This window comes from Pantherophis guttatus, chromosome 2 (genome assembly GCF_059756535.1).
Source record: "Pantherophis guttatus breed Tessera chromosome 2, ASM5975653v1, whole genome shotgun sequence".
Taxonomy (NCBI): Eukaryota; Metazoa; Chordata; class Lepidosauria; order Squamata; family Colubridae; genus Pantherophis; species Pantherophis guttatus.
The window spans coordinates 288,948,284-288,973,752 of NC_142064.1; the positions used below are offsets into that span (position 1 = coordinate 288,948,284).

The following is a 25,469-nucleotide window of genomic DNA, read 5'->3' on the forward strand; positions in this document are numbered from 1 at the left end:
GCTATTTCTCCATCTTCTTCTCCTTACCTCTCTAGGAACCTTCTGTGGAGATGGAGAAAAATATCTCTGGAGGATTTGAACTCACTTCTCAAGAACAGTCACCCTGAAGGCTCAGCAGAGATTGTGGGAGGCCTCAAAAGGCTCCAAATCCTGTCAGAAACAGCCGGGCGATCAGAAGAGGAGGACCAGGAGGCTCTGTGGGAAAGACAGCTTGTGTCTTGGGTTGTTGGGACTCCCGCCTGAAGGGGAGGCAGATGGGACACAGGCAGGAAGGCCACAATCAGGAAAATGATTTTTTTTATTTAATTCAATACATGCAGCTGCCTTTTCCAAACTATTCGCTCAGCATCTCGGCAAAGGGAGGGGCCAGAAAGGGCAGACCCCCCCAGTCTCTTCTGAAGAGAACTTTATGCATGTGTAGCAAGTAACCATACGACTGATACATATTTAATGTTAAATTACCTTAATGTTTTTAATTTTTAAAGTTTTTATATATGGTTTTTAAATGCATTGTAAACCTCCTTGAGTCTTCGGAGAAAGGCGGCATACAAGTTGAACAAATAAATAAATAAATAATGGCAAACCATAAAAATACAAAAATATGGCCCTGACGCTTGAAAAATATATTTTGCCTATGCATTTGTTTTAGCTTCCGTTCATTCTGGCCCTTCTATGAAAAACAAATTATTCACCCGGAAGCTTTTTCCACAAACTCTATATTGACATCTGTCATTATTCCATCTCATCATAAAAGGTCTTTGATCGAAAGAGATTCCTTGTTTCTGCATTCATACTGGTTGACTCAGATCTTAATTTGACACAACGGACGCTAATTGTAGAGAGGTCCTTAGTGCCCTCTGAGATTGGCTGGTGCACTGATGATGTTCCTATTTCATTGGGTAATGAAATGTCTGCAATCAAGCTCAGAGAGCACCAAGGACCCCTCGTTTCAACCGTGAGCTACACATTTTCTCATTTATTGGCAGTTTGGATTATTTTTGGTAACCTCACATTCCAAAGAAAGTTCCCGTTCGCATTTCTGCGTGTTTCATCGGGAAGGATTGAAGTTGTTTTTTGAACTAGTTCTTAACTTCACATGACCCCATTGATTTTCAAAGGTCTTCCTTCTTGATTGATCATTTGCAAGGTTAGCGTACTGGAGTGGCTTTCATTCTGATTCCCTGGAGTATGCCTAATTTGAGAGGGAGGGAGGGAATCAGAAACATCATTTGTTGCCATGGTAACTTCGAAAGTTTGCATAAAAATTATTGTAAATCAAGGACTAACTTGATTGGCCAGTAGGCTGCCTACCTATGGGAACTTAATATTCATCCAAATTCCCTACCACTGCTCTCTCTTAATAAAACTGCTTGTCATGGTGCCAAGTAATGCTTCCAACCAGTTCAAGATTCTGAGGCCTTGGCTTCCTCAAAAATCCAGTTATTGAAAGATGAAACCAATATTCAATAATTCCTGTGTTTTTGGTAAAAATAAGGAATAGATACTGTCAACCCATCTCCTGTCAATGGTCACATTAGCCAACCAAGCAGATGATGAACTTCTCAGCACTCCGTCCTGCCATTGCTACGGCAGGCAGATTTGGTCTTGGTTCTCGGGAGACTTATCATTTTTATGCCTGGCACATGGGAGAAAACATTCTACATTCCATAAATTGCCTCCTCCCCATAAGAATGGTAACTAAGAAACAAAGCAAGAAAAATATGGCTTCAGATAGGGTTGTTTTGAGAGTTCGCACTACTTGCTTTAACCCTCCCTGTGTGGAAGAAGGTTGGAGAGGACACAAAGGCATGCATACTTCCACAACGCTAGAACTATTCTGTATTTGAATAAATGAGTTCAAACAGCATTTTTTTTTACACAACTATATGAAAGAAGTTACCATGGCAGTGAAACAATGATAACTGCAAAAGAAGTAAACAGTGTGGCCAGGCAGCTGTGAAGGCAAAAAAATTCTAGGATGCAGCACCAGATGTATCACCATCAAGAAAAAGGAGGTCCTAATCCTCTATATAAGGCTTTAGTGAGACACCATTTGGAATAATGTGAATGCTTAAAAAAAAAAGATATTGAGAAGATTGTGTGTGTCCAGATATGGGCAACATGAGGAAAGCCAAAGAAGGATCACCAGAAAATTTGGAGAAAGCCCATGAGTTGGATTTTCTAATTCAGCATCACTATAACCTCCTTATGGTTTTCTTTCTCTGTTATTACGTGCATTACATAATGTGAACCAGGGTGGAAAGGCAGACTGAGACAATATTAAGCAAAGTAAGAAATGCTGAAACAGTAGTAAGGGATTCAAGACTAATTGCATTTTTGCCTGCAACTCTGCTCTAGTGGATATACTAATCAAAGGGACTTTCTTGAAACCATTAGGACATCTGCACCCACTTAAATATTGGCATCCACACATCACATACAGGGCAAACGATAACCTTAACCTCCACTGATGCTCGTGTTTGCTTTAAAACCTCCTACTTAGAGAAAAAGCACAAGAAAGGACTGAGGATTCAGAATCAAAATCAGAACAGAGCTGGAAGGGAACTTGGAGCTCTTCTAGTCCAGCTCAAGCAGGAGATCCTATATCATTTCACACAAGTGATCGTCCAGTCTCTTCTTTAAAATGAAGCACCCACAATGTGTAAAGGCAAGCTGTTTCAGTGAACTCACTGTAAGGAAATTCCCGGTTACGTAGAGTGCCACAAAGCATTGTGGAGTGGTATATCAGTCTAGGTGAAATTGCTATTACTTATATAGTTTTTCCTGAGCGTGGATCCTTTTATGAGAAGTAAGAGTACAACTCTGAGCAAAGCTCTTTCCACGTTCCATGCATTTATACGGCTTCTCCACTGTATGGATTTTTTTATGGGAAGCAAAACAACTGTGTTGAGCAAACTTCTTTCCACACTCTATACATTCATACGGCTTCTCCCCTATGTGGGTCATTTTATGGGAAATAAGATTACGTCTTTGAGCAAAGGTCTTTCCACACTCCATGCATTCATACGGCTTCTCTTCTGTGTGGATTTTTTTATGGGAAGCAAGATACCTGCATTGAGCAAAGGTCTTTCCACACTCCATGCATTTATATGGTTTCTCTCCTGTGTGTATCGTTTTGTGTCTTCCGAGTCCACTGCTATGAGCAAAGGTCTTTCCACACTCGATGCATTTATACGGCTTTTCTCCTGTGTGGATCTTTTTGTGGATGGTGAGTCTACTGCTTAGGACAAAGGTCTTTCCACACTCCATACATTTATATGGTTTCTCTCCTGTGTGGAGCTTTTTGTGGATAGTAAGTCCTCTGCTATGAGTAAAGGTTTTCCCACACTGTATGCATTTATACGGCTTCTCCCCTGTGTGGATCATCTTATGGTAAATAAGATGATCTCTTCGAGCAAAGGTCTTTCCACATTCCATGCAGTTAAATGGCTTTTCCCCTGTGTGGATCTTTTTATGGGAAGCAAGATAACTGCGTTGGGCAAAGGTCTTTCCACACTCCATGCATTTATGTGGCTTTTCCCCTGTGTGGATCTTTTTGTGGACAGTAAGTCTACTGCTCATACCAAAGGTCTTTCCACACTCCATGCATTTATATGATCTCTCTTGTTGGGCAAGAAAGTCTTGTATCATAGCATCGGTGGAAGATGAGCTTTCCTGATTCCAATTATTTGACTGGTTTCTCTCATGGTTTTCTAATTCCATTCCAATTGCAAACTTCTCCGTTCCATCTTTAGCATTGATCACTTGGAACAGTCCACAGGAATCTTGATTCTCCTGCCCATTATCACCTTCAAAGCAAAAGAGAAATGAAAACGGTAACAAGGTCAGAGAAAAAGATCAAACCATACAATGTCAAGTGAATTTCCTTCTGAATTCTTCTGAAAGTCCATTAGGTTGTATTTTGCATGCTTACTGTGGTATGATATAGACTTGGTGATTTCTATATCCATGAGTCACGAAAGCTTTGAAAATATCTAGGAAACATCTCTTTCTTTACAATTATCTATATATATGCAAATCTCACTCAAAGTCAGTTTTCGGTTAAGGAATAATCAATGGAAACATCCAAGGAGGAATTAGGAGACAAATTAAGATTCATTGGGGTGGGTTAATTTCAGAAGAGACCTATGAGAACTGAAATCATTTTAAAATAAGTTCCTTCTTCTCCGGTATACTTTGGAGCAGCTGCTCCACGGCCTCTGTCTGACAGGACCCCTGCTCAACCTATTCTGTGATCTCAGTGATGGGATTTTGGAGCTAAATCCCTTGCTTGAAGCGTCCCTTTGGCTTGTAAACGAGACCAGTACTACAAGATCTCAGGCTACTAATCTCGCATGATGTCACACTGCAATACTTTTGGCCTTTGTTCTTCCAAGAACTGAGGACTGCACGAGATCCAGGGCAAAAGCCTTTGAAAATGAAGAGGCCTTCCCTCTGTTTGCAAAGAATTTTGCCCTGGATCTCGTGCAGGCCTTGGTTAGCAGGGAACAGAGGCCTAAAGTACTATAGTATGAGATCATGTGAAATTAGTGCAAGATTTCCCACTACTGATCTCACATATCTCTCATTACTTTAGGTCTCTTTTTTCTGCAAATGCAACAAAGCAGGCAAAGGAACTGATGGCTCGCTACATCACTGCAACATATAGGTAGGTATAGGCAAGTAAAGGGGGTATAGGTAGGGCGAATATTGTTGCAGTGCCTCTGCTGTTATTCATAAATGTGAATGACGGCTGTGGTGTCGAAACATTCGTAATTTCGGGACTGGGTACTTGGGGAAGGGCTAGGTTGTGGCTTGAAACAGTTGCTTTGTGAACTGTCGTAACTCAGGGATCACCTGTACCCTAAGATGCTTTGAGTCACACTGCATGAGGCCTTTGTTCTTGAATTGGATTGGGAGAATGCTCTTCCATGGCCTGAGCATGAAAGTTCTGTTCTCACACAATTTGGAGAAGTTTCAGAGGACAAATGACAACACATCCCTCTCACTTGACCTCCAGAGGACACATAAAATCACATCTCATTCTTTTCAGCCTCCACAGATACGTTCAAATAGAAGTGGAACATATACAGATAAGAAATGGCACAGAAACCATGGAAGCAAAGAGACATTGACTCTTTCCTTCCTTAGAGTACGAGAAGGCCAGATCCTTTTCTTCTCCTTCACAGGAGACAATATCTGATCACTGATTTTTTAATAAAAAAGCTATAATCTGTCTTCTTGAACTCTCTGATTGGGAACTAGAAAACTCTTACCCAGAGAGACCACATTCCTATGGTTTTCAAGCATGACTTCTGAATGCAGCACTTTTTGGTCCGGATCCAGCTGAGACCATTCCTCCTCAGAGAAATACACAGCCACTTGCTCGAAGGACACAAGACTCTCCTGAACACGGAGAAAAGAACAGAACAGGAGGATTTGCAAGATCTGTTCAACTTCATCAATGATTTAGACAAGGGGAACTCATCAAATTTGCAGACAAGACTAAATTGACAGGAATACCAACACTCCAGAAGTTATCTAACTTGAGATATAGGATCACAGATATGGGCCCCATTTAACAAAATGAAAAACAACGTTAAGAAATGTAAGGTTCTCCATTTAGGAAAGAAAAACCAAATGCACAAGCATAGAATAAGTGATAACTGGCTGAACAGTAGAAAATGCTACAGGGATCTTGGAGTTCTAGTGGACAATCACTTAAACATGTGTCAGCTCAGCAGTATAACCCCAACCCAATCATAGGCTGCATTAAGGGGGATAGAATCAAGATCACATGAAGTGTTAGTACCGCTTTATAATGCCTTGGTAAAACCACATTTGGAATATTGCATCCAGTTTTGGTTGCCAGATGTAAAAAAGATCTTGAGACTCTAGAAAGAGTGCAGAGAAGAGCAACCAAAATGATTAGGATCCTGGAGGCTAAAACATAAAAAGAATGGTTGCTGGTATTGGGTATGTCTATTTTAATGAAAAGAAGGACTAGGAATAACATGGTAGCAGTGTTCCAAGATCTCAGGGGATGCCACAAAGAAGAGGAGGCCAGTAAAAACAATCAGTGGAATGACTTGCCTCCAAGAAATTGTGAGTGCTCCAACACTGGACATGTTTATGAAGAAATTGTACAGCCATTTATCTGAAATGTTATAGGGCTTCCTGTCTGAGCAGGGGGTTAGACTAGAAGACCTCTAAGATACCTACCAACTTTGTTATTCTGTTCCATTGTTCCTAAATTCCCAAAGCAAGATATGCACAGAGTTAAATGGCTGTGCGTCACACAAGTCCTCATTTTAGGTGAGAAAATGGTCAAATATGAACATTTCTTTAATTGAAGAAATATTTGGAGAAGTTTTATCAGGTTGATGGATTCTGCAAAATATTCAGTGCCTTTCAGTAAAGTAATCCCACTTTTGGATCATCTGATCTACCGCTATCTTTGACTGATCTAGTAGTCTGAGCCATTGGCTGAATGGAAGAAAACAAAGAAGAGAAAATTCTCTGGGAAAGTCATTTCTCAGTCTTTGCAAAACGTGAATGTTTGATCTCCTAATTGAGGTGCAAATCAGAGGATTGGAAATTATTTGTAGTTGAAAGTACCTTGATTACATGCTCAACACAGCCACTCCCTTTGTATTGTAATACTCTGCCTTATTTTTTAATATGATTTGCTTGTTTTTGAACTACAGGTTATAAACAAGGCTTTTTAAAAATGGTAATGCGGCAATGTTTTTATTTATTTTTTATTAGCCTTGCACAATTCCGAGTCAAAGAATTACCAATAAAAAAGGGGGGGTCTCTAGCAGTTTCAGCCACTATGATACGTTTATTCCTATTTCTTGAAGGACTTTTTAAAAATTGCTTTTTGTAAACTCAAAGTTGGAGGAGTACCTAGCAGAACAAGATAACCAGAGGAAGCTATGCTGGCTGATAGGAGCTTGAACCTGCTACTCTGCTCTCCATATTGTGGAAGAACACAAAAATAATCCAGGCCAAACAAGAGGGGAAAATAGAAGGAGACAGCCCTCCGCACACCCGATTCACTTCCCGAAGGGAGAATACAAATCTAATAACTTTTCCCTTTCTTACTTGATTTGGAGATTCAACCGCTGTTTGATCTCTGCCAGAAAAACCAGAAAACTTCATGTATTTTTTCTCTGTAAAGAATAAATAATTTCAAAATGCATATTTAACAAAATAGGAGGAGATATTCTATAGAAGAGGAGAGTGAACGTAAGGCAGATGGGTAATAGGAGGATCCTCCATTACCTCCTAAGGTGTTCTGACTTGGATCTTCCCAAGGGATCCTCCTGAAAAATAGGTCTTGAGGGGGATTTGATGAATTCTTCTTTCCCTCAGGATCTCTGATCTCCCCATTGAAGCACTTCAAATAGGAGGAAGGAGAAAAGAAGAATTAATGTACATCACACGAAATAAAGCGAATTCTTATATTCGGAACGCAATCTCAAAGCCCCCAATATTCACCAGTGAGGTTGAGTGAGAAAACAATGGAAAATGTCCTACAAGAATTTGTGGGACATTGCCACATATTATGAGTATCAGAGAAGTTTGGGGAGGAGTGGTGAAGTATTCAAACACATTCTCTATTCCCTTTTGAGCTCCCTATTTTGGATGTTGGCAAACATTGGCTCTAGAGCTGCTTGTAGCTTTTTGACCCCTCTCCTGCGGCTCCCTGCCAACCTGGTCACGTGACCTGCTCTCCACTCTGAGGATGTGTGAGCCTCCCTGCAGAGCCGCGCAGCTGAAGCGCCCATAGCATTTTTCCCCACTGCCGGCAACCAGCTTTTTGCAATTCCGCATCCTTCATGGGCAGTTCAGTGCCTGCTGCGGTCCCCTTTATGTTGGCTCAGGAAAGAGGGGAACGGGGATACAGGGAGGGCAGAGTTCCAGCTCTGATGCGCTGGAGAGAACGAGAACGAGAAATGAGGAAATAATGAGGAAAAAGAGAAACAAATGAGACAGAGAGAGGGAGAGAGAAATGAGAGAGCTGGAGGGAGAGAATGAGAGGGAGAAATAAATGAGAGAGAGAAGGGGAGAGAAAGGAAGAAAGAGGGAAGGAAGGAAAGCCTATGACGAAAGTAATGGCAAGCTAGATCTCTTGCCAAGAAAACTGCAGTTTGCCAGAAGGCACAAATTTGGAGCAAGTCTGATTTTTTTTAAAAAAGGAAATAACAGAGATGGCAAAAATGCATCTAAAAATAAGATTATTTATAATTTTTGATCATGCATTATATTGTCAAACTCAAAAGAAACAAAAATATATATGCAATTGTTGTTAGTACAACCTTGCCAGCTTCTACCAAATTAAGAGTTCACTATGAAAAGATTACGGAGAAGCAATCCCCCCAATTAATAACTTTATTTTGGACTTGCTATCGTATTCAATGAGAAAGAAAGAGAGGGGAAAGAAAGGGAAGGAAAGGGTAGGAAAGGAAGAGAGAGGGAGGGAGGGAGGGGAAGAGGAAAAAGAGAGAAAAACAGAAATGAGAGGGAGGGAGGGAGGGAGAGAGAGAGAGAGAGAGGGAGAGAGAGAGAGAGCCATTTCCCACAGAAAACATGGGGGCCACTAAACCTGGGTAGGCTTGGCTGGGGGGGTTCATGTTACTCAGTGGAAATGACATTGAGTTGGCCACGCCCATCCAGGTTTTGTGGCTCCCAGTGTTTTCTTTTCTCTGGGAAATGTGTCCAAATGACTTTGAGTGTTTAAGGTTGCAGACCCCTGCCCTAGATTAAAGTCTCTCACCTGAAACTCGACCTGCTCCTTCTGGTCCTCTGCCTGGCTCAGGAGGAAGCCTTCAGCCAGGGCCACCACCTGGGAACTGGTCTCTGCTCCACATTCCCGCACCCAACCCTCCATCTCTGGGGGCAGAAGGAACAGGAGCTGCTCCAGAATAACCAGGTCCAGCATCTGGGCTTTGGTGTGCTTTTCTGGTCTCAGCCATCGTCTACAAAAGTCATGGAGTCGTCTGCAAAGTTCACGGGGACCCTCTGCCTCCTGGTATTGGATGAAGTTCCAGGGCTGAACTTCTGAAGGGAGGATGGTTTCCTCCTCCAGGATCTCCTGCCCAGTCCTTGTCCAGAGCTTCCCCCCCTTCCCAAGCTGAGCAGCTGAAGGGCCTTTTCCGCTTCCCTCCTTTCCAAAAGGTTGTGTCTCCATCCTTTCTCTGTCCTGCAGAGCAACTCCAAATGGGTCCAAGGACTCTTGTGGGTCTCCAGATGTGTTTTCCTTCACGGGACCATTTCTGGGGCTGCAGGACTGATCCCTGCAAGTGATTCCGCTCTTTTTTTTGCCCCCCAAGAAAAAATGTTTGGCTTGCAAAGATTTCAAATGGCTTCAAGTTTCTGTATCTGAGATGGAAAGAAAAATAAATACCAAGAATTAGAAAGTAGAATCTAGCCACTGAACCAGGGATGAAATTCAGCAGGTTCTGACAGGTTCTGGAAAACCGGTAGTGGAAATTTTGAGCAGTTCAGAGAACCGGCAAATACCACCTCTGGCTGGGCCCAAAGGGGGTGGGAATGGAGATTTTGCAGTATCCTTCCCCTGCCACGCCCAAACCATGCCCACCAAGTCACGCCCACAGATCCAGTAGTAAAAAAATTTGGATTTCACCACTGCACTGAGCGACCTTCACCCAACCTGCCCGGAGTCCCAAGTGGGTCATCCCAGCGCAGGGCCGGGAAGGAGGCAGCTGGAGAGGCCACCCCGCTTCTCTCCCCCTCCGGAGACAGGGAGCCTGGTGCGAATCCTGCCTCCTCCTCGCCCGGCTTTTCTCCTCTCCTGCTGGGCCTCCGCAAGGCCGACCCTCCCCTCCCCATACTCGGGCTCTTCCCCGGACACGGGGCAGCTGGGGAGCATGGGATCTGGGGTTGAAACTGGAGAATCTCTCCCTCCCCCGCCTCCCTTTGCCCGGGAAGAGCCCCCAACTCACCCTAGGCACGTCTGGATCTCCCCCGCCACACTCTCCGCCTCCTGCGGAGCCCCGAGGGTTAAGGAGAGCGAGTGCAGCCTCCTAGAGCGGCAAGCGTTTGTGACGTCACTCACGTCGCCGCCTCCTCTGGAAAGGCATCGTCCAGGGGACCAATGAGGAACCGCCTGACGTTAACTTCTCCTAGCCGATAGCGCCCCCTGGTGGATTTGGCGCAAAGTGCCAGGATTGTAGAAAGGGCGGGAAACAGGAGCGCGCCTGAGGAGAACGGAGAGGGCAGGGATGATGGGCATGGGAGTAGGAGGGAAAGGCCGTTCTCAATGCCTCCCTGCCCAAGAAAAAGCTTGGCGGTCTCCAGAGGCATCAATTTCTCCATCTTCCTCTCCTTCCTGTTTGCGAACTGTCTGTGGAGATGGAGAAAAATCTCTCTGGAGGATTTGAACTTGCTTCCCTCAGGTACAGCCGCCCTGAAGGCTGGGCAGAGATGCGAGGCAGCCTCAAAACGATCCAAATCCTGTCAGAAACAGCCGGGCTGTCAGAAGAGAAGGACCAAGAGGCTCTCTGGGAAACACAACTTGTGTTTTGTGTTGTTGAGAACTCCCACCTGAAGGGGAGGAAAATGGGACATAGGCAGGAAAGGCCACCATGAGGAAAATGATTGTTTATTGATTTAATTCAATAAATACAGCTGCCCTTCTCAAATTATTCCCTCAACCTCACAGCGAAGGGGGGACCTGAAGAGGAAGAGACCCCTCTAGCCTCTTCTGATGAAAGAAAGGGAATTGGTGAAAAAGGAATATACATAATAATCTAAATTACGATATGGCTTCATCTAGGGTTGTTTTGAGAGTTGACATTTCTTGCTTTAACACTTCCTCCTGTGTGGAGGAAGGTTGGAACAGACACAAAGGTATGCATATTTCCACAATGTTAGAACTATTCTATGTTTTAATAAATGACTACAAGCAACACTTTTTTTACAGAAATATGTGAAAGAAGTTACCATGGCACTGAAACAATGATAACTGAAAAAGAAGTAAAGAGTCTGGCCACCCAGCTGTGAAAGCAAACAAAATTCTAGGATGCATCACCGTCAACAAAAAGATGCTCCTATCTCTCTATATAAGGCTTTGGAATACTGTGAGTACTTTAAAAAAAGATATTGATAAGATTGTGGGTGTCCAGAGATGGGCAACATGAGGGAAGGCAAGGAAAGATCATCACAAAATTACGACAGAGCCCATGAGTTGGATTTTCTAATTCAGCATCACTATAACCATCCTCCTTATGGTTTTCTTTCTCAGTTATTACTTGTGTTACATAATGTGAAGCAGGGTGGAAAGGCAAACTGACAATAGTAAGCAAAGTAAGAAAAGCTGAAACAATAGTAAGGGATTCAAGACTAATTGCATTTCTGCCTGCAACTCTGCTCTAGTGGATATACACATCAGAGGGAGTTTCTTGAAATGATTGGGGAATCTACACCACTTAAATATTGGCCACCACACATCACTTTCAGGCCAAATGATAATCTTAATCTCCATTGATGCTCATGTTTGCTTTAAAACCTCCTACTTAGAGAAAAAGCACAAGAAAGGACTGAGGATTCAGAATCAAAATCAGAACAGAGCTGGAAGGGAACTTGGAGCTCTTCTAGTCCAGCTCAAGCAGGAGATCCTATATCATTTCACACAAGTGATCGTCCAGTCTCTTCTTTAAAATGTCCAATGATGAAAGCAACACAATGTCTAAAGGCAGGCTGTTTCAGTGGTTAACTGAACTCAGTGTAAGGAAATTCCAGGTTGCTTCTCTCCTTGATTAGTTTCTATCCATTGTTTCTTGTCTTGCCCTCTGGTGCTTTGGGGGGGGGGTTGCTCCCTCCTCTTTGTGGCAACCTCTGAAATACCAGAACATTGCTATCATTTCACTCCTAATCCTTCTTTTCTCTAGACTAGCCTAATTCAAATTCTGCAACCATTCTTGCTTTAGGCTTTAGGCTTTAAAACAGCATAGCTATTCTTTTCACTTCTTCCAAAAGTCTCAACATATTTTTTGTAACACGATAGCCAAAACTAGATGCAGTATTCTAGGTGAGGTCTTACTAAGGCTTTATGAAGTGGTACTAATACTTGACGTGACTTTGATTCTATAACTCTGCTTATACAACCAAGAATTGTATTAGCTTTTTTGGCTTCTGCCGCACATGGCTGACTAATACTTAAGTGATCATCCATTAGGACTCCAAGGTCCCTCTCACAGTTACTGTTTTTCTGCCAGGTTTCACCTAATCTGTTTTTCCTGCCCAGGTGTAAAATGTTCCTTTTCTCCACATTACATTTCATTTTGTTGGATTCACCTAGTCTCATTTGGATCAGAAAGGCAAAATATGCATATGCATAAAAATATGTAGAGACATGGTGGGGCAGAGGTTAGGATGCAGTACTACAGGCTAATAGCGCACAGCCTAGGAGATCGATCCTGACCGGCTCAAGGTTGATTCAGCATTTCATCTTTTTGAGGTCAGTAAAATGAGGGCCCAGATTGCTGGGGACAATATGCTGACTTTGTAAATCTCTTAGAGTCCCGCAAAGCACTGTGGAGTGGTGAAATTGCTATTACTATGTAGTTCCTCCTGAGTATGGATCCTTTTATGAGAAGTAAGACTACGATTCCGAGCAAAGCTTTTTCCACATTCCATGCATTTATATGGCTTCTCCACTGTGTGGATTTTTTTATGGGAAGCAAGATAACTGCGTTGAGCAAAGGTCTTTCCACAATTCATACATTTATATGGTTTCTCAGCTGTGTGGATTCTTTTATGGGAAGCAAGATAACTGCGTTGAGCAAATTTCTTTCCGCACTCTATACATTCATACGGCTTCTCCCCTATGTGGGTCATTTTATGGGAAATAAGATTACCTCTTTGAGCAAAGGTCTTTCCACACTCCATGCATTCATACGGCTTCTCCCCTGTGTGGATCTTTTTGTGGATAGCGAGTCTACTGTTCAGAGCAAAGGTCTTTCCACACTCCATGCATTTATACGGCTTTTCTCCTGTGTGGATCTTTTTGTGGATAGTGAGTCTCCTGCTCAGAGCAAAGGTCTTTCCACACTCAATGCATTCATACGGCTTTTCTCCTGTATGGATCTTTTTGTGGATAGTGAGCCTACTGCTCAGAACAAAGGTCTTTCCACACTCCATACATTTATATGGTTTCTCTCCTGTGTGGAGCTTTTTGTGGATAGTAAGTCCTCTGCTATGAGTAAAGGTTTTCCCGCACTGCATGCATTTATGTGGCTTCTCCCCTGTGTGGATCATCTTATGGGAAATAAGATGATCTCTTCGAGTAAAGGTCTTTCCACACTCCATGCATTTAAATGGCTTTTCCCCAGTGTGGATCTTTTTGTGGATAGTAAGTCTACTGCTCAGAGGAAAGGTCTTTCCACACTCCATGCATTTATACGGCTTTTCTCCTGTGTGGATCTTTTTATGGGAAGCAAGATAACTGCGTTGAGCAAAGGTCTTTCCACACTCCATGCATGTATATGGTTTCTCTCCTGTGTGGATCATCTTATGGGAAATAAGATTACCTCTTTGAGTAAAAGTCTTTCCACATTCCATGCATTTATGTGGCTTTTCCCCTGTGTGGATCTTTTTGTGGACAGTAAGTCTACTGCTCAGAGCAAAGGTCTTTCCACACTCCATGCATTTATATGATCTCTCTTGTTGGGCAAGAAAGTCTTGTATCATAGCATCAGTGGAAGATGAAGTATCCAAATTCCAATTATTTGACTGGTTTCTCTCATGGCTTTCAAATTCCATTTGAATTCCAAACTTCTCTGTTCCATCTTTAGCATTGATCACTTGGAACAGTTCCCAGGAATCTTGATTCTCCTGCCCATTATTACCTTCAAAGCAAAAGGGAAATGAAAATGATAAAAAGCTTAGAGAAAAACATCAAACTCTAGAAAGTCAAGTGAATTTCCTTCTGAATTTTTCTGAAAGTCCATTAGGTTGTATGTTTGCATGTTTACAGTGGTGTGATATAGATTTGATATTCATATTTGATATATTTGATATGATATATTCATGAGTCATGGAAGCTTTGAAAATATCTAGAAAACATCTTTCTTTCCAATTATCAATATATATGGAAATCTCACTCAGTCAGTTTTGAGTTAAGAAATAATCAGGGGAAACATCCAAGGAGGAATTAGAAGACAACTTAAGATTTATTTTGGTGCTTAATTTCAGCAGAGACATGTGAAAACTGAAATAATTTTAAAATAAGCCTCCTTCTTCCCCGGTATACTTTGGAGCAGCTGCTCCACGACGTCTGTTTGACGGGACCTCCGCTCAATTTATTCCTTGATCTCAGCGATGGGATTTTGGAGCTAAATCCCTTGCTTGAAGGCTTGTAAACGAGACCAGTACTGCAAGATCTCAGGCTACTAATCTCGCATGATGTCGTACTGCAATACTTTTGGCCTGTGTTCAACTGAGGACTGCACGAGATCCAGGGCAAAAGCCTTTGAAAATGAAGAGGCCTTCCCTCTGTTTACAAAGAATTTTGCCCTGGATCTTGTGCAGGCCTTGGTTAGCAGAGAACAGAGGCCTAAAGTACTATAGTGTGAGATCATGTGAGATTAGTAGTGCAAGATTTCCCACTATTGATCTCACATATCTCTCACTACTTTAGGCCGCTTTTTTCTGCAAATGTAGCGAAGCAGGGAAAGGAACCGACAGCTCGCTGCATCACCACAACGTAAGTCCCAGCGTGATGGAATGGAGTCATAGGCAGGGCGAATGTTGTTCCAGCGCCTCTACTGTCATTCATAAGTGTGAGTACTTGGGGAAGGGCTAGGTTGTAACTTGGAATGGTCGCTCAATGAACTGTCGTAACTCGTTGATTAACTATAGTCTAAGATGCTCTGAGTCACATTGCATGAGGCTTTCATTCTTGAATTGGATTGGGAGAATGCTCTTCCATGGCCTGAGCGTGACAATTCTGTTCTCACAAAATTTGGGGAGGTTTCAGAGGACAGATGACAACACATTCCTCTCACATGACCTCCAGAGGACACATAAAAGCACATCTTCTTTTCAGCCTCCACAGATAAATTCAAATAGAAATGGAAAAATCCAGACAAGAAATGGCACAGAAACAGGGGTGGGTTCTAAATTTTTTTACTACCGGTTATGTGGGCATGGTTTATATTGTGGGCGTGGCTTGATGGTCATGTTACAATTTTTTAGGATTTAGCAGAGGTACTTGTCTACCAGGCTTTTAACTGCTTGCAGAGCTGTACCGATCTATCCATTTCTTTTTGCAGGCACTGGTCTACTCATGTATTTTTGCAGGCACCGGTCTACTCATTTGTTTTCTTTTAACACTGATCAGCTGTAGAGCGGCCCTTTGAAGCCCCGCAGCAAAAGTTTAAAGAGTTTTTTTCCCTCTAGCCATCAGCTGGAACTCAGGAGGCAGCAATAGATTGGGGGTGGGGCCAAATAAAAGGTAAGAATAACGCAGGGGTGGGGGTGGGGCAGAACCAGTTCAGTGACATATCGTCACCGCTACCGGCTCGGCGGAACCGGGAGGAACCCACCACTGCACAGAAAGCATGTAAGCGAAGAGACATTGCCTCTTTCTTCCTTGGAGTATGAAAAGGCAAAATCTTTTTCTTCTCCCTCACAGGAGACAATATCTGATTAGTGATTTTTCAATAAAAAAACCTAACTATAATCTGTCTTCCTGAACTCTCTGATTGGGAACTAGATAACTCTTACCCAGAGAGACCACGTTCCTATGGTTTTCAAGCATGACTTCCAAATGCAGGGCTTTTTGGTCAGAATCCAGCTGAGACCATTCCTCCTCAGACAAATACACAGCCACCTCCTCGAAGGACACAACACTCTCCTGAACACAGAAGAAAGAACAGAACAGGAGGATTTGCAAGATCTGTTCAACTTCATCAATGATTTAGACAAGGGGATAGAAGGGGAACTCATCAAATTTGCAGACAAGACCAAATTGACAGGAATACCAACACTCCACAAGATAGGCCTGAGATATAGGATTGACAGATTGGCACCTTTTAACAAAATGAAATTCAATGGTGAGAAATGTAATGTGCTACATTTAGGAAAGAAAAACCAAATGCACTGGCATAGAATAGGTGATACCTGGCTCAAAAGTAGAAAGTGCAACAGGGATCTTGGAGTCCTAGTGGACAATCACTTAAACATGAGTCAGCTCAGCAGTATAACCCCAACCCAATCATAGGCTACATTAAGAGGGGGATGGAATCAAGATCACACGGCACAGGACCCAGGTACCTTCGAGACCTACTTCTGCCACCAATAGCCTCCCACCGACCAGTTCGCTCCCACAGAGAGGGTCTCCTCAGGGTTCCATCAGCCAAGTTATGTTGGCTGGCGACACCCAGGGGGAGGGCCTTCTCTGTGGGAGCCCCAGCCCTGTGGAATGAATTGCCCCCGGAAATACGTAAGATCTCCAACCTCCGGGTGTTTCGCTGCGCACTGAAGACCCTGTTGTTCCGCCAGGCCGGGCTATCAACACAATAATTTTAAATTGGGGTATTTTAAATTTTTGGGGTTTTAAATCGGGCCAAATTTATTTAATTATTTTAATTTTTAATCATTGTTTTGTCTTGTGTTTTTAAATTGGCTATACACCACCCTGAGTCCTTCAGGAGAAGGGCGGTATAGAAATAAAATTATTATTATTATTATTATTATTATTATTATTATTATTATTATTATTATGAACGGTTGCTGGAATTGGGTACGTCTAGTTTAATGAAAAGAAGGACTAGGGGTGACATGATAGCAGTGTTGCAATATCTCAGGGGCTTCCACAAAGAAGAGGAGGTCAGTGAGAACAATTAATCAGTGGAATGACTTGCCTCCAGAAAATGGGTGCTGATTGATTCTGCAAAACCTTCAGTTCCTTTCAGTAAAGTAATCCCACTTCTGGATCAACTGATCTATCGTTCTGTCTATCATTGATTGATCTAGTAGTCTGAGCCATTGACTGAATGGAAGAAAACAAAGAAGAGAAAATTCCCTATGAAAGTCATTTCTCAGCCTTTGCAAAGCGGAAATATTTGATCTCCTAATCCAGGCACAAATCAGAGGATTGGAAATTATTTTGTAGTTGAAAGTACCTTGATTGCTCTATGTGGCCATTCTATTTGGATTTTAATAGTCTGCCTTATTTTTTAATATGATTTGCTTGTTTTGAAGTACAGGTTATGAACAAGGCTTTTTAAAAATGGTAATGTGGCCATGTGAGAATTTAGTTATTTTTCATTAGCTTTGCACAATTCGAAGTCAAATAATTACAAACAGAATGGGTCTCTAGCAGTTCCTGCCACTGTGATACGTTTATTCCTAATTCTTGAAGGACTTTTAAAAAATTGCTTCTTGTAAACTCAAATTTGGAGGAGTACGTAGCAGAACAAGATAACCAGAGGAAGTTATGCTGGCTGACAGCAACTTGAACCTGCTATTGTGATGTCCATGTTGTGGAAGAACACAAAGATAACCCAGTCCAAACGGGGGTGGGGGGGTGGGGGGAATAGAAGGAGAGACCAGTCTGCACATCCACTTCACTTCCTGAAGGGAGAATACAAATCTAATAACTTTTCCCTTTCTTACTTGATTTGGAGGTTCAACCGCTGTTTGATCTCCATCATAAAAAACAGAAAAGTTCATGCTTTGTTTCTCTGTAAGGAATAAAAAATTTCAAAATGCGTAATTAATAAAATAGGAGGAGATATTCTATAGAAGAGAAGAGACAGTGAAGGTAAGACAGATGGGTAATCGGAGGATCTTTGATTACCTCCTGAGGTGTCCTGACTTGGATCTTCCCAAGGGATCCCCCTGAAAAATAGCTCCTGAGTGGGATTTGATGGGTTCTTCTTTCCCTCAGGATCTCTGATCTCCACAGTGCAGCACTTCAAATAGGAGGAAAGAAAAATGAAGCAGAATAAATGTACATCACATGAAATAAATGGATTCTTATATTCGGAACACAACCTCAAAGTTCCCAATATCCATCAGTGACGTTTGTTTGTTTGATAGATTCTGTATTTGTCAAGCATATATAAAATAACAGATAAAAGTATAAAGATGATTTGAATACATGAAAAGGATACGAGTAAAAAGGGACATTAGGACAGGGACGGTAGGCACAATGGTGCGCTTATGCACGCCCCTTACAGACTTCTTAAGAATGGGGTGAGGTCAACAGTAGACAGTCTAAGGTTAAAGTTTTGAGGGAAGACCAAGAAATAAAAGGTCTAAGAATAAAGAAAGAAGAATATAAGGTACAGGCTTTTGCTGATGATTTGGTGTTTATACTGGAGGAACCATTAGAACCAGGACCAAAATTGATACAACAAATAGAAGAATTTGGTGAAGTAGCGGGACTCAAGATTAATAAAAATAAATCCAAATTAATAACTAAAAATCTTAGAAAAAATCAAGAAAAAGAATTGGAACGTGGTATAAAAATATAAACAACCAAGAAAATAAAATATTTAGTGATTTGGTTTATAGCAAAATGTTCCTCAATTAAAGAAGACAATTATGATAAAATTCTACAGCAAATTAAAAAAAAGACTTAGAAAACTGGAAAAACTTACAGATCTCATTATTGGGGAGGATTGCTACGATTAAAATGAACATATTGCCAAAAATACTATTTTTATTCCAGGTTATTCCAATAAAATGAGAGGATTTTTTTTTGAAGCTTTAAATAAAATAGTTACCGTATTTTCCGGTGTATAAGACGACTTTTTAACACAGGAAAATCTTCTCAAAAGTCGGGGGTCGTTTTATACGCCGGGTATAAGCCTACGATATCTACCTTGACAGACTGACGGAAGTGGTAAGAGCAGCTACTACCATCTCTAGTCATTGCTAGAGATTTCTAACCCGAATCTGAGTTGCTGGCGCTGACCAATGACGCTACGGGAGCGCCAACAACATTGAGGGGAAGCTGTGCCGATCTCGTCAAGGCTGCATGCCGCTGAATGCTGGACCCAGCTGGTTGCTGCGCGGAGCTTCCCCCACCATCCCAGGCATCCAGGTGTATATTACCGATGCTCCGACTTCCCCAGACAGCTGGGGCTCGCCATCACTGGGGGTCTGGGGAAGTCAGAGTGTCAGTAATATCCACCTGGATGCCTGGGACGGTGGGGGAAGCTCCGCGCAGCAACCTGCTGGGTCCAGCATTGAGCGGCATGCAGCCTTGACGAGATCGGCACAGCTTCCCGAATCTGAGTTGCCGATGCTGACCAATGACGCTACGGGAATGCCGACAACATTGAGGGGAAGCTGCGCCGATCTCGTCAAGGCTGCATGGGTGACAGGACATGGGTGACAGGAAAAAAACCTGATACGAAATAGCCCTCTTGCCGCTACACGTGGCCCGTTACCTTGACAGATGGGCAGCCTGGCTCGTAGGTATCTGTATTGGTTCTGTTAAGTCCTCAGGGTTACATCCTACCCACAGTCGTCACTGTTGCCGCCCTACTCTAATTGGCTAAGACACTTTGTTCTCCAAATAGAACAGGTTCATACAGTACAGCATCAGTACATACAGTACAGTATACAAATGGCTAACAGTCAATACCCCATCATGGCTCCACCAGCAAGAAGAAAGAAATATGAAGCCAGTTTTAAACTTAAAGTTGTAAACTTTGCCATGGAATATAATAACTGTGCTGCTGCAAGGCAATATGGAGTAACAGAAAAGATGGTTCAGGACTGGAAAGCAAATGTAAAAGCATTAAAGAGTATGCCAAGGGATAAGTGTGCATTAAGAAGAGGCACCCCACATTGGCCAGAACTCGAAAAACATGTAGCAGACATGGTGAATGAGCATCGCCAAAACGGTTATGTAGTGACACAAAATAAAATACGTTTGTTTGCACTTCAGTGGGCCAAATCTAACCCAGATCACAGCAACAGATTTAAGGCCACTGTATCCTGGTGTACTAGATTCTTGGAAAGGCATAATATGGTACTGAGGCAAAAGACGAAAATTGCACAAAAACTGCCTGCAGATCTTGATGCCAAAGTAAATAGTTTCCATCGATACATAATATAACAGCGCAATAAACATGGCTATGCGTTAAGTAGTATTGGAAATATGGATGAAACTCCAATGAATTTTGATATGATTGGAAATAAAACTGTCCATCCAAAAGGTGAAAAAACAATTTTAATTAAAACAACAGGATATGAGAAGTCCAGTTTTACAGTGGTACTAGCATGCACAGCTGATGGCTCCAAACTGAGACCAATGATTATTTTTAAAAGAAAAACAATGCCAAAACTCAAGTTCCCTGTTGGTTGTTTTGTACATGTGAATGAAAAAGGCTGGATGGATGAAGAAGGGGTAAAGCTATGGCTTGATAATGTATGGAGCAGGCGAGGTGGACTTATTCAAAAACGTAGTCTACTGGTGTGGGATATGTTCAGGGCTCATTTAACTCCCAACACTAAGCAAAGGCTTGCAAGAATAAACACAGATGCGGCAGTTATTCCTGCAGGATTGACATCGTTGGTACAGCCACTGGATGTGTGCCTAAACAAGCCATTTAAAGATCGCATTCGAGAACAGTGGAATGAGTGAATGGTTAGCGGCGAAAAGTCATTCACAAAAGGAGGAAACATGCGTGCTCCACAGTTGGATGTTTTGTGCAAGTTTGTCATAAAAGCCTGGAATGATATTGATGCAGAAACAGTAATCAAGTCTTTCAAGAAGTGTGGCATATCAAATTCATTAGATGGTATGGAGGACAACTACTTGTGGCAAGATGAAGAGGAAGCCGAAGCTGAGACCACACCATCTGATATGGAATTAGATCCATACGATGACTGCCTTACAAATGTATCACAAGATGTCATTGATGTATTTATGATATCAGATGATGAACAGGAGGATTTTGAAGGCTTTTAAAGGGAAACTGTCATGCCAGCAAAACCTGTAAAAATAGCTTGCAGTTATGATGGGCGTTGCTGACTCGCCAGGGACTTGCCCGGCACTTGCTCTCTATTGTTTGTTATCTTCCTCCTATCATCATCAGTTCCAATTTGGTTGACAGCTTAGAAAACAAACAGCATGGCAGCTCCCATGGGTTTATTGTCTTATCCTTCCTTTCAGCTTCAGAGTGAATTAGGAAAAGTTTAATCCAATTGCACTGTTTTATGCTTACATGTTTGATGACAAACAGCCTTATGTTTATAAGTGACAGTTTTCCTGCTAAGTACCTACATGTCATAAGCATTTGAATTAAAATTACCATATTGAAATCAAATCTGATGTTTTTTAATTTTTATTTGGTGTACGTTGGAAGAGGGGTAGTCTTATACGGCGAGTATAGCCCAAACCCTATATTTTAACAGGAAAAGTAGGGGGTCGTTTTATACGCCCAGTTGTCTTATAAGCCGGAAAATACGGTACTAAATTCATATGGCAGGGGAAAAGACCAAGAATTAGACTCAAACTTTTACAAGATACAAAAGATAAAGGGGGATTAGCACTTCCAGAATGGGAATTATATTATCTTTTATCCTAACCTGGCTAAAAGAGTGGATAGAATTAAGAGATAAATGAATCTTAGCAATAGAGGGACACGATTTACAAGTAGGATGGCATGCATTCCTTTGGGATGAAAAACACAAAACACATAGTTATTTCAGAAGACACATATTAAGGAATGCAGCGCTACAAATCTGGATAAAAATAAAAAAAACATCATTATTTTATTTATTTATTTATTTATTTATTTATTTCAATTTGTATACCGCCCTACTCCCGAAGGACTCAGGGCGGTGAACAGCCATAGAATAAAACATATGAGTACAAAATTTAAAATAAAGTAAAATGAATTAAATAATTTGGCTGAAAATTTAAAACCCCAATAATTTAAGACCAAATTTAAAATTTCCATTTAAAAAGGGGGGGGGGGAAATACCAGGTTTTGTATAAAAAATTATTCAAAAATACCAGTCTGGATTTCACCAATGGAAGCATTAAAACACCTAAATTTAATTGAGATGGATAAGATTATAAGATATAGGGATGTGCTAAAAAAACAAGGAAATTTGAAATCGAAACAAGAATTAGAACAGCATTTAAATAGGGAAATTGATTGGTGGACATATACACAAATTCAATCTAAACATAGAGAAGATACAAAATTATATGAAATACAAAATGAGCAACATGAACTAGGCAAAATTATACAAGGGATAGAGGAGAAATTAATTAGTAGGATTTATAAATTTTTACTGTAGTACAAGATGGAAGACAAGGTAGTTAAAGAAACAATGATTAAATGGGCCAAAAAAATTAATTATAATATAGAACAGGAGAGATGAGAGAAAATGTGGCAAATAAATACAAAATTAACTATGTCTGCAGCATTCAAGGAGAACCAGTTGAAAATGTTCTACAGATGGCACCTCCCACTGGCAAGGCTTGCTAAAATGTTCCTGAACAGCTCGCCAATATGTTGGAAATGCAATAAAATCTATGGAAACATATTATCATCTTTGGTGGACTTTCCTGGCCACAAAAAATTTTTGGGCTAAAATCAAGAAATGGCTAGAAAAAATAACAGATCAACCGATTGATAGAAAACCAGAGACATTTTTATTAGGAATATTTACTAGAAAATATACTAAAGAAATAAAATACTTGATTTTACATATTATAATGGCCGCACGAATATCATTTGCACAAAATTGGAAAAATAAAATACACCAACAGAGGAAGAAGTGATAAAAAAAATCTTAGTGTTTGCCGAGATAGACAAATTAACAAAAGAACTTAAAGATACGTAATACTATGTAATATGGAACAAATGTACAGCTGGCTGGAGATTAGAAATAGTGAACAATAATGAAAGGGGAGAAATCATAAATGTAAAAAGTTTATAGGACAATGTATAAAGTATACAAAATATCATGATTGTTAAGAATTATAATGTAAAAAAGAGAAAAAGGGACAAGAAGGAAAAGTACAGTATAAGGGAAAATGGGAGAAGATGTAAATACTAGAAGATGACTGTTACAAAAAAGTTGTAAAAAAGGAATTTATATATAAAAAAAAAGTTTTGAGGGTTTTGGGAATAAAATGGAACAATGTCCTACTAGAATTGGTGAGACATTGCCATATATTATGAATGTCAGAGAAGTTTGGGAAGGAGGGGTGAATTATTCAAAGACATTCTCTATTCCCTTCTGGGCTCCCTAGATTAAAGTGTCTCACCTGCAACTCGACCTGCTCCTTCTGCTCCTCCACCTGGCTCAGGAGGAAGCCTTCAGCCAGGGCCACCACCTGGGAACTGGTCTCTGCTCCACACTCTCGCACCCAGCTCTCCATCTCTGGGGGCAGAAGGAACAGGAGCTGCTCCAGAACCACCAGGTCCAGCACCTGGGCTTTGGTGTGCTTTTCGGGTCTCAACCATCGCCTACAAAAGTCATGGAGTCGCCTGCAAAGTCCTCGGGGACCTTCAGCCTCCTGGTATTGGATGAAGTTCCAGGGCTGAACTTCTGAAGGGAGGATGGTTTCCTCCTCCAGGATCTTCTGCCCAGTCCTTGTCCAGAGCTTTCCCCCCTTCCAAGGCTGAGCAGCTGAAGGGCCTTTTCCGCTTCCCTCCTTTCCAAAAGGTTGTGTCTCCATCCTTTCTCTGTCCTGCAGAGCAACTGCAAATGGCTCCAAGGACTCTGGTGGGTCTCCAGATGCCTTTTCCTTCACGGGACCATTTCTGGTGCTGCAGGAATGATCCCTGCAAGGGATTCCGCTCTTTTTTTTCCCAGCAAGAGAAACTTTTGCCTTGCAAAGATTTCAAATGGCTTCAAGTTTCTGTATCTGAGATGGAAGGAAAAATAAATACCAAGAATTAAGACAATAGAATTTAGCCATTGAACAACCTTCACCCAACCTGCCCGGAGCCCCAAGCGGCTCATCCCAGCGCAGAGCCGAGGTCCCCCCGAGCAGGGAGGCAGCTGGAGAGGCCGCCCCGCTTCTCTCCCACTCCGGAGACAGGATCGGGCGATCGGGGAGCCTGGTGCAAATCCTGCCTCCTCCTCGCCCGGCTTCTCTCCACTCCTGCTGGGCCTCCGCAAGGCCGACCCTCCCCTTCCCCACTCGGGCTCTTCGAATGGAGAGGGCGGCTGGGGAGCATGGGAGCCGCGGTTGAAGCCGGAGAAGGGCGGGGCGTGGGTCTCTCCCTCCTCCGCCTCCCTTTGCACAGAAAGAGCTTCCACCTCACCTGAGGCACGTCTAGAGCTCCCCCCACCCTTTCTCCCGCAGCGCCTCCGCCTCCTGCGGAGCACCAGTGGTTAAGGCGAGTATATGCGGGCTCCTAGAGCGGCGTTTCTGATGTCACTTCCTTCACAGCCTCCTCGGGAAGGCAATTGTGACCTTCGCCCTCCAGTGGACCAATGGGGAAGCGGCTGGTGTTCCCTCATCTTGGCAAAATGCGCCCCCTGGTGGATTTGGCGCAAAGTGCCAGGATTGTAGAAAGGGCGGGAAAGAGGAGCGCGTCTGAAGAGAAAGGAGAGGGCACGGATGATAGGCATGAGAGTAGGGTTAAAGGACCCTCTCAATGGCTCCCTGCCCAAGAAAAGCTTTGTGGTCTCCAGAGGAAGCAATTTCTCCATCTTCTCCTCCTTCCTGTACAAGAACCGTTTGTGGAGATGGAGAAAAATATCTGGATAATTTGAATTCGCTTCCCTGAGGAACAGCCATGCTGAAGGCTGGGCAGAGATTGGAGGAGGCCTCCAAACGGTCCAAATCCTGTCAGAAACGACTAGGCGGTGAGGACCCGGAGGCTCTCTGGGATCACAGCTTGTGTCTTGCAGATGTTGTGAAGTCCGGCATGAAGGGGAGGAAGATGGGAGACAATGAGGAAAATGATTTTGTGAAATAAGTTATCATGGTACTGAAACAATAACTGCAAAAGAAGTAAAGAGTCTGGCCACGCAGCTGTGAAGGCAAACAAAATTCTAGGGTGCATCACCAGATGTATCACCGTCAAGAAAAAGGTGCTCCTGTCCCTCTACACAGGGCTTTAGTGAGACTCCATTTGGAATACTGTGTCCAGTTCTGGAGACTCTTTATCTAAAAAAAAAGATATTGATAAGAATGTGGGTGTCCAGAGATGGGCAACTTGAGGGAAGGCAAGGAAAGATCACCACAAAATTAGGACAAAGAACCTATGAGTTCAATTCTTTAATTCACCATCACTATAACCCCGTTCTCCTTAGGGTATTCTTTTTCAGTTATTACTGGCATTACATAATGTGAAGTAGTGTGGAAAGGCAGATTTCGACAATATTAAAGTAAGAAAAACTGAAACAATAGTAAGGAATTTAAGACTAACTGCATTTCTGCTTGCAACTCTGCTCTAGTGGATATATACATCAGAGGGAGTTTCTTGAAATGATTGGGGAAT

General features: G+C 42.2%; 1 protein-coding gene across 1 annotated transcript; it reads right to left on the reverse strand.

Annotated features, from left to right (window-relative positions):
- Positions 1–1,815: 1,815 nt before the first annotated feature.
- On the reverse strand, positions 1,816–24,372 carry LOC132710686 (uncharacterized). The gene is made up of 8 exons (XM_087884935.1): positions 24,285–24,372; positions 23,279–23,881; positions 17,834–17,948; positions 17,650–17,717; positions 15,757–15,886; positions 12,588–13,877; positions 7,616–7,620; positions 1,816–3,702 (listed from the first exon to the last, which is right to left on the reverse strand). The coding sequence occupies exons 2-8, from the start codon at positions 23,690–23,692 to the stop codon at positions 2,767–2,769; spliced, it is 2,958 nt and encodes a 985-aa protein (XP_087741061.1). The 5' UTR covers positions 23,693–23,881; positions 24,285–24,372; the 3' UTR covers positions 1,816–2,766.
- Between the last annotated feature and the right edge of the window lie 1,097 nt (positions 24,373–25,469).

Bases quoted from the DNA above. Each gene is read 5' to 3' on its own strand.
- LOC132710686 (XM_087884935.1), bottom strand. From the start codon at position 23,692: ATGGAGACACAACCTTTTGGAAAGGAGGGAAGCGGAAAAGGCCCTTCA. The intron at 17,718-17,833 runs GTAATCAAAGAT...TATTCCTTACAG, and splicing joins AAGTCAGGACACCTCAGGAG to AGAAACAAAGCATGAACTTT. The intron at 13,878-15,756 runs GTAAGAGTTATC...TTTGCTTTGAAG, and splicing joins TAGGAACGTGGTCTCTCTGG to GTAATAATGGGCAGGAGAAT.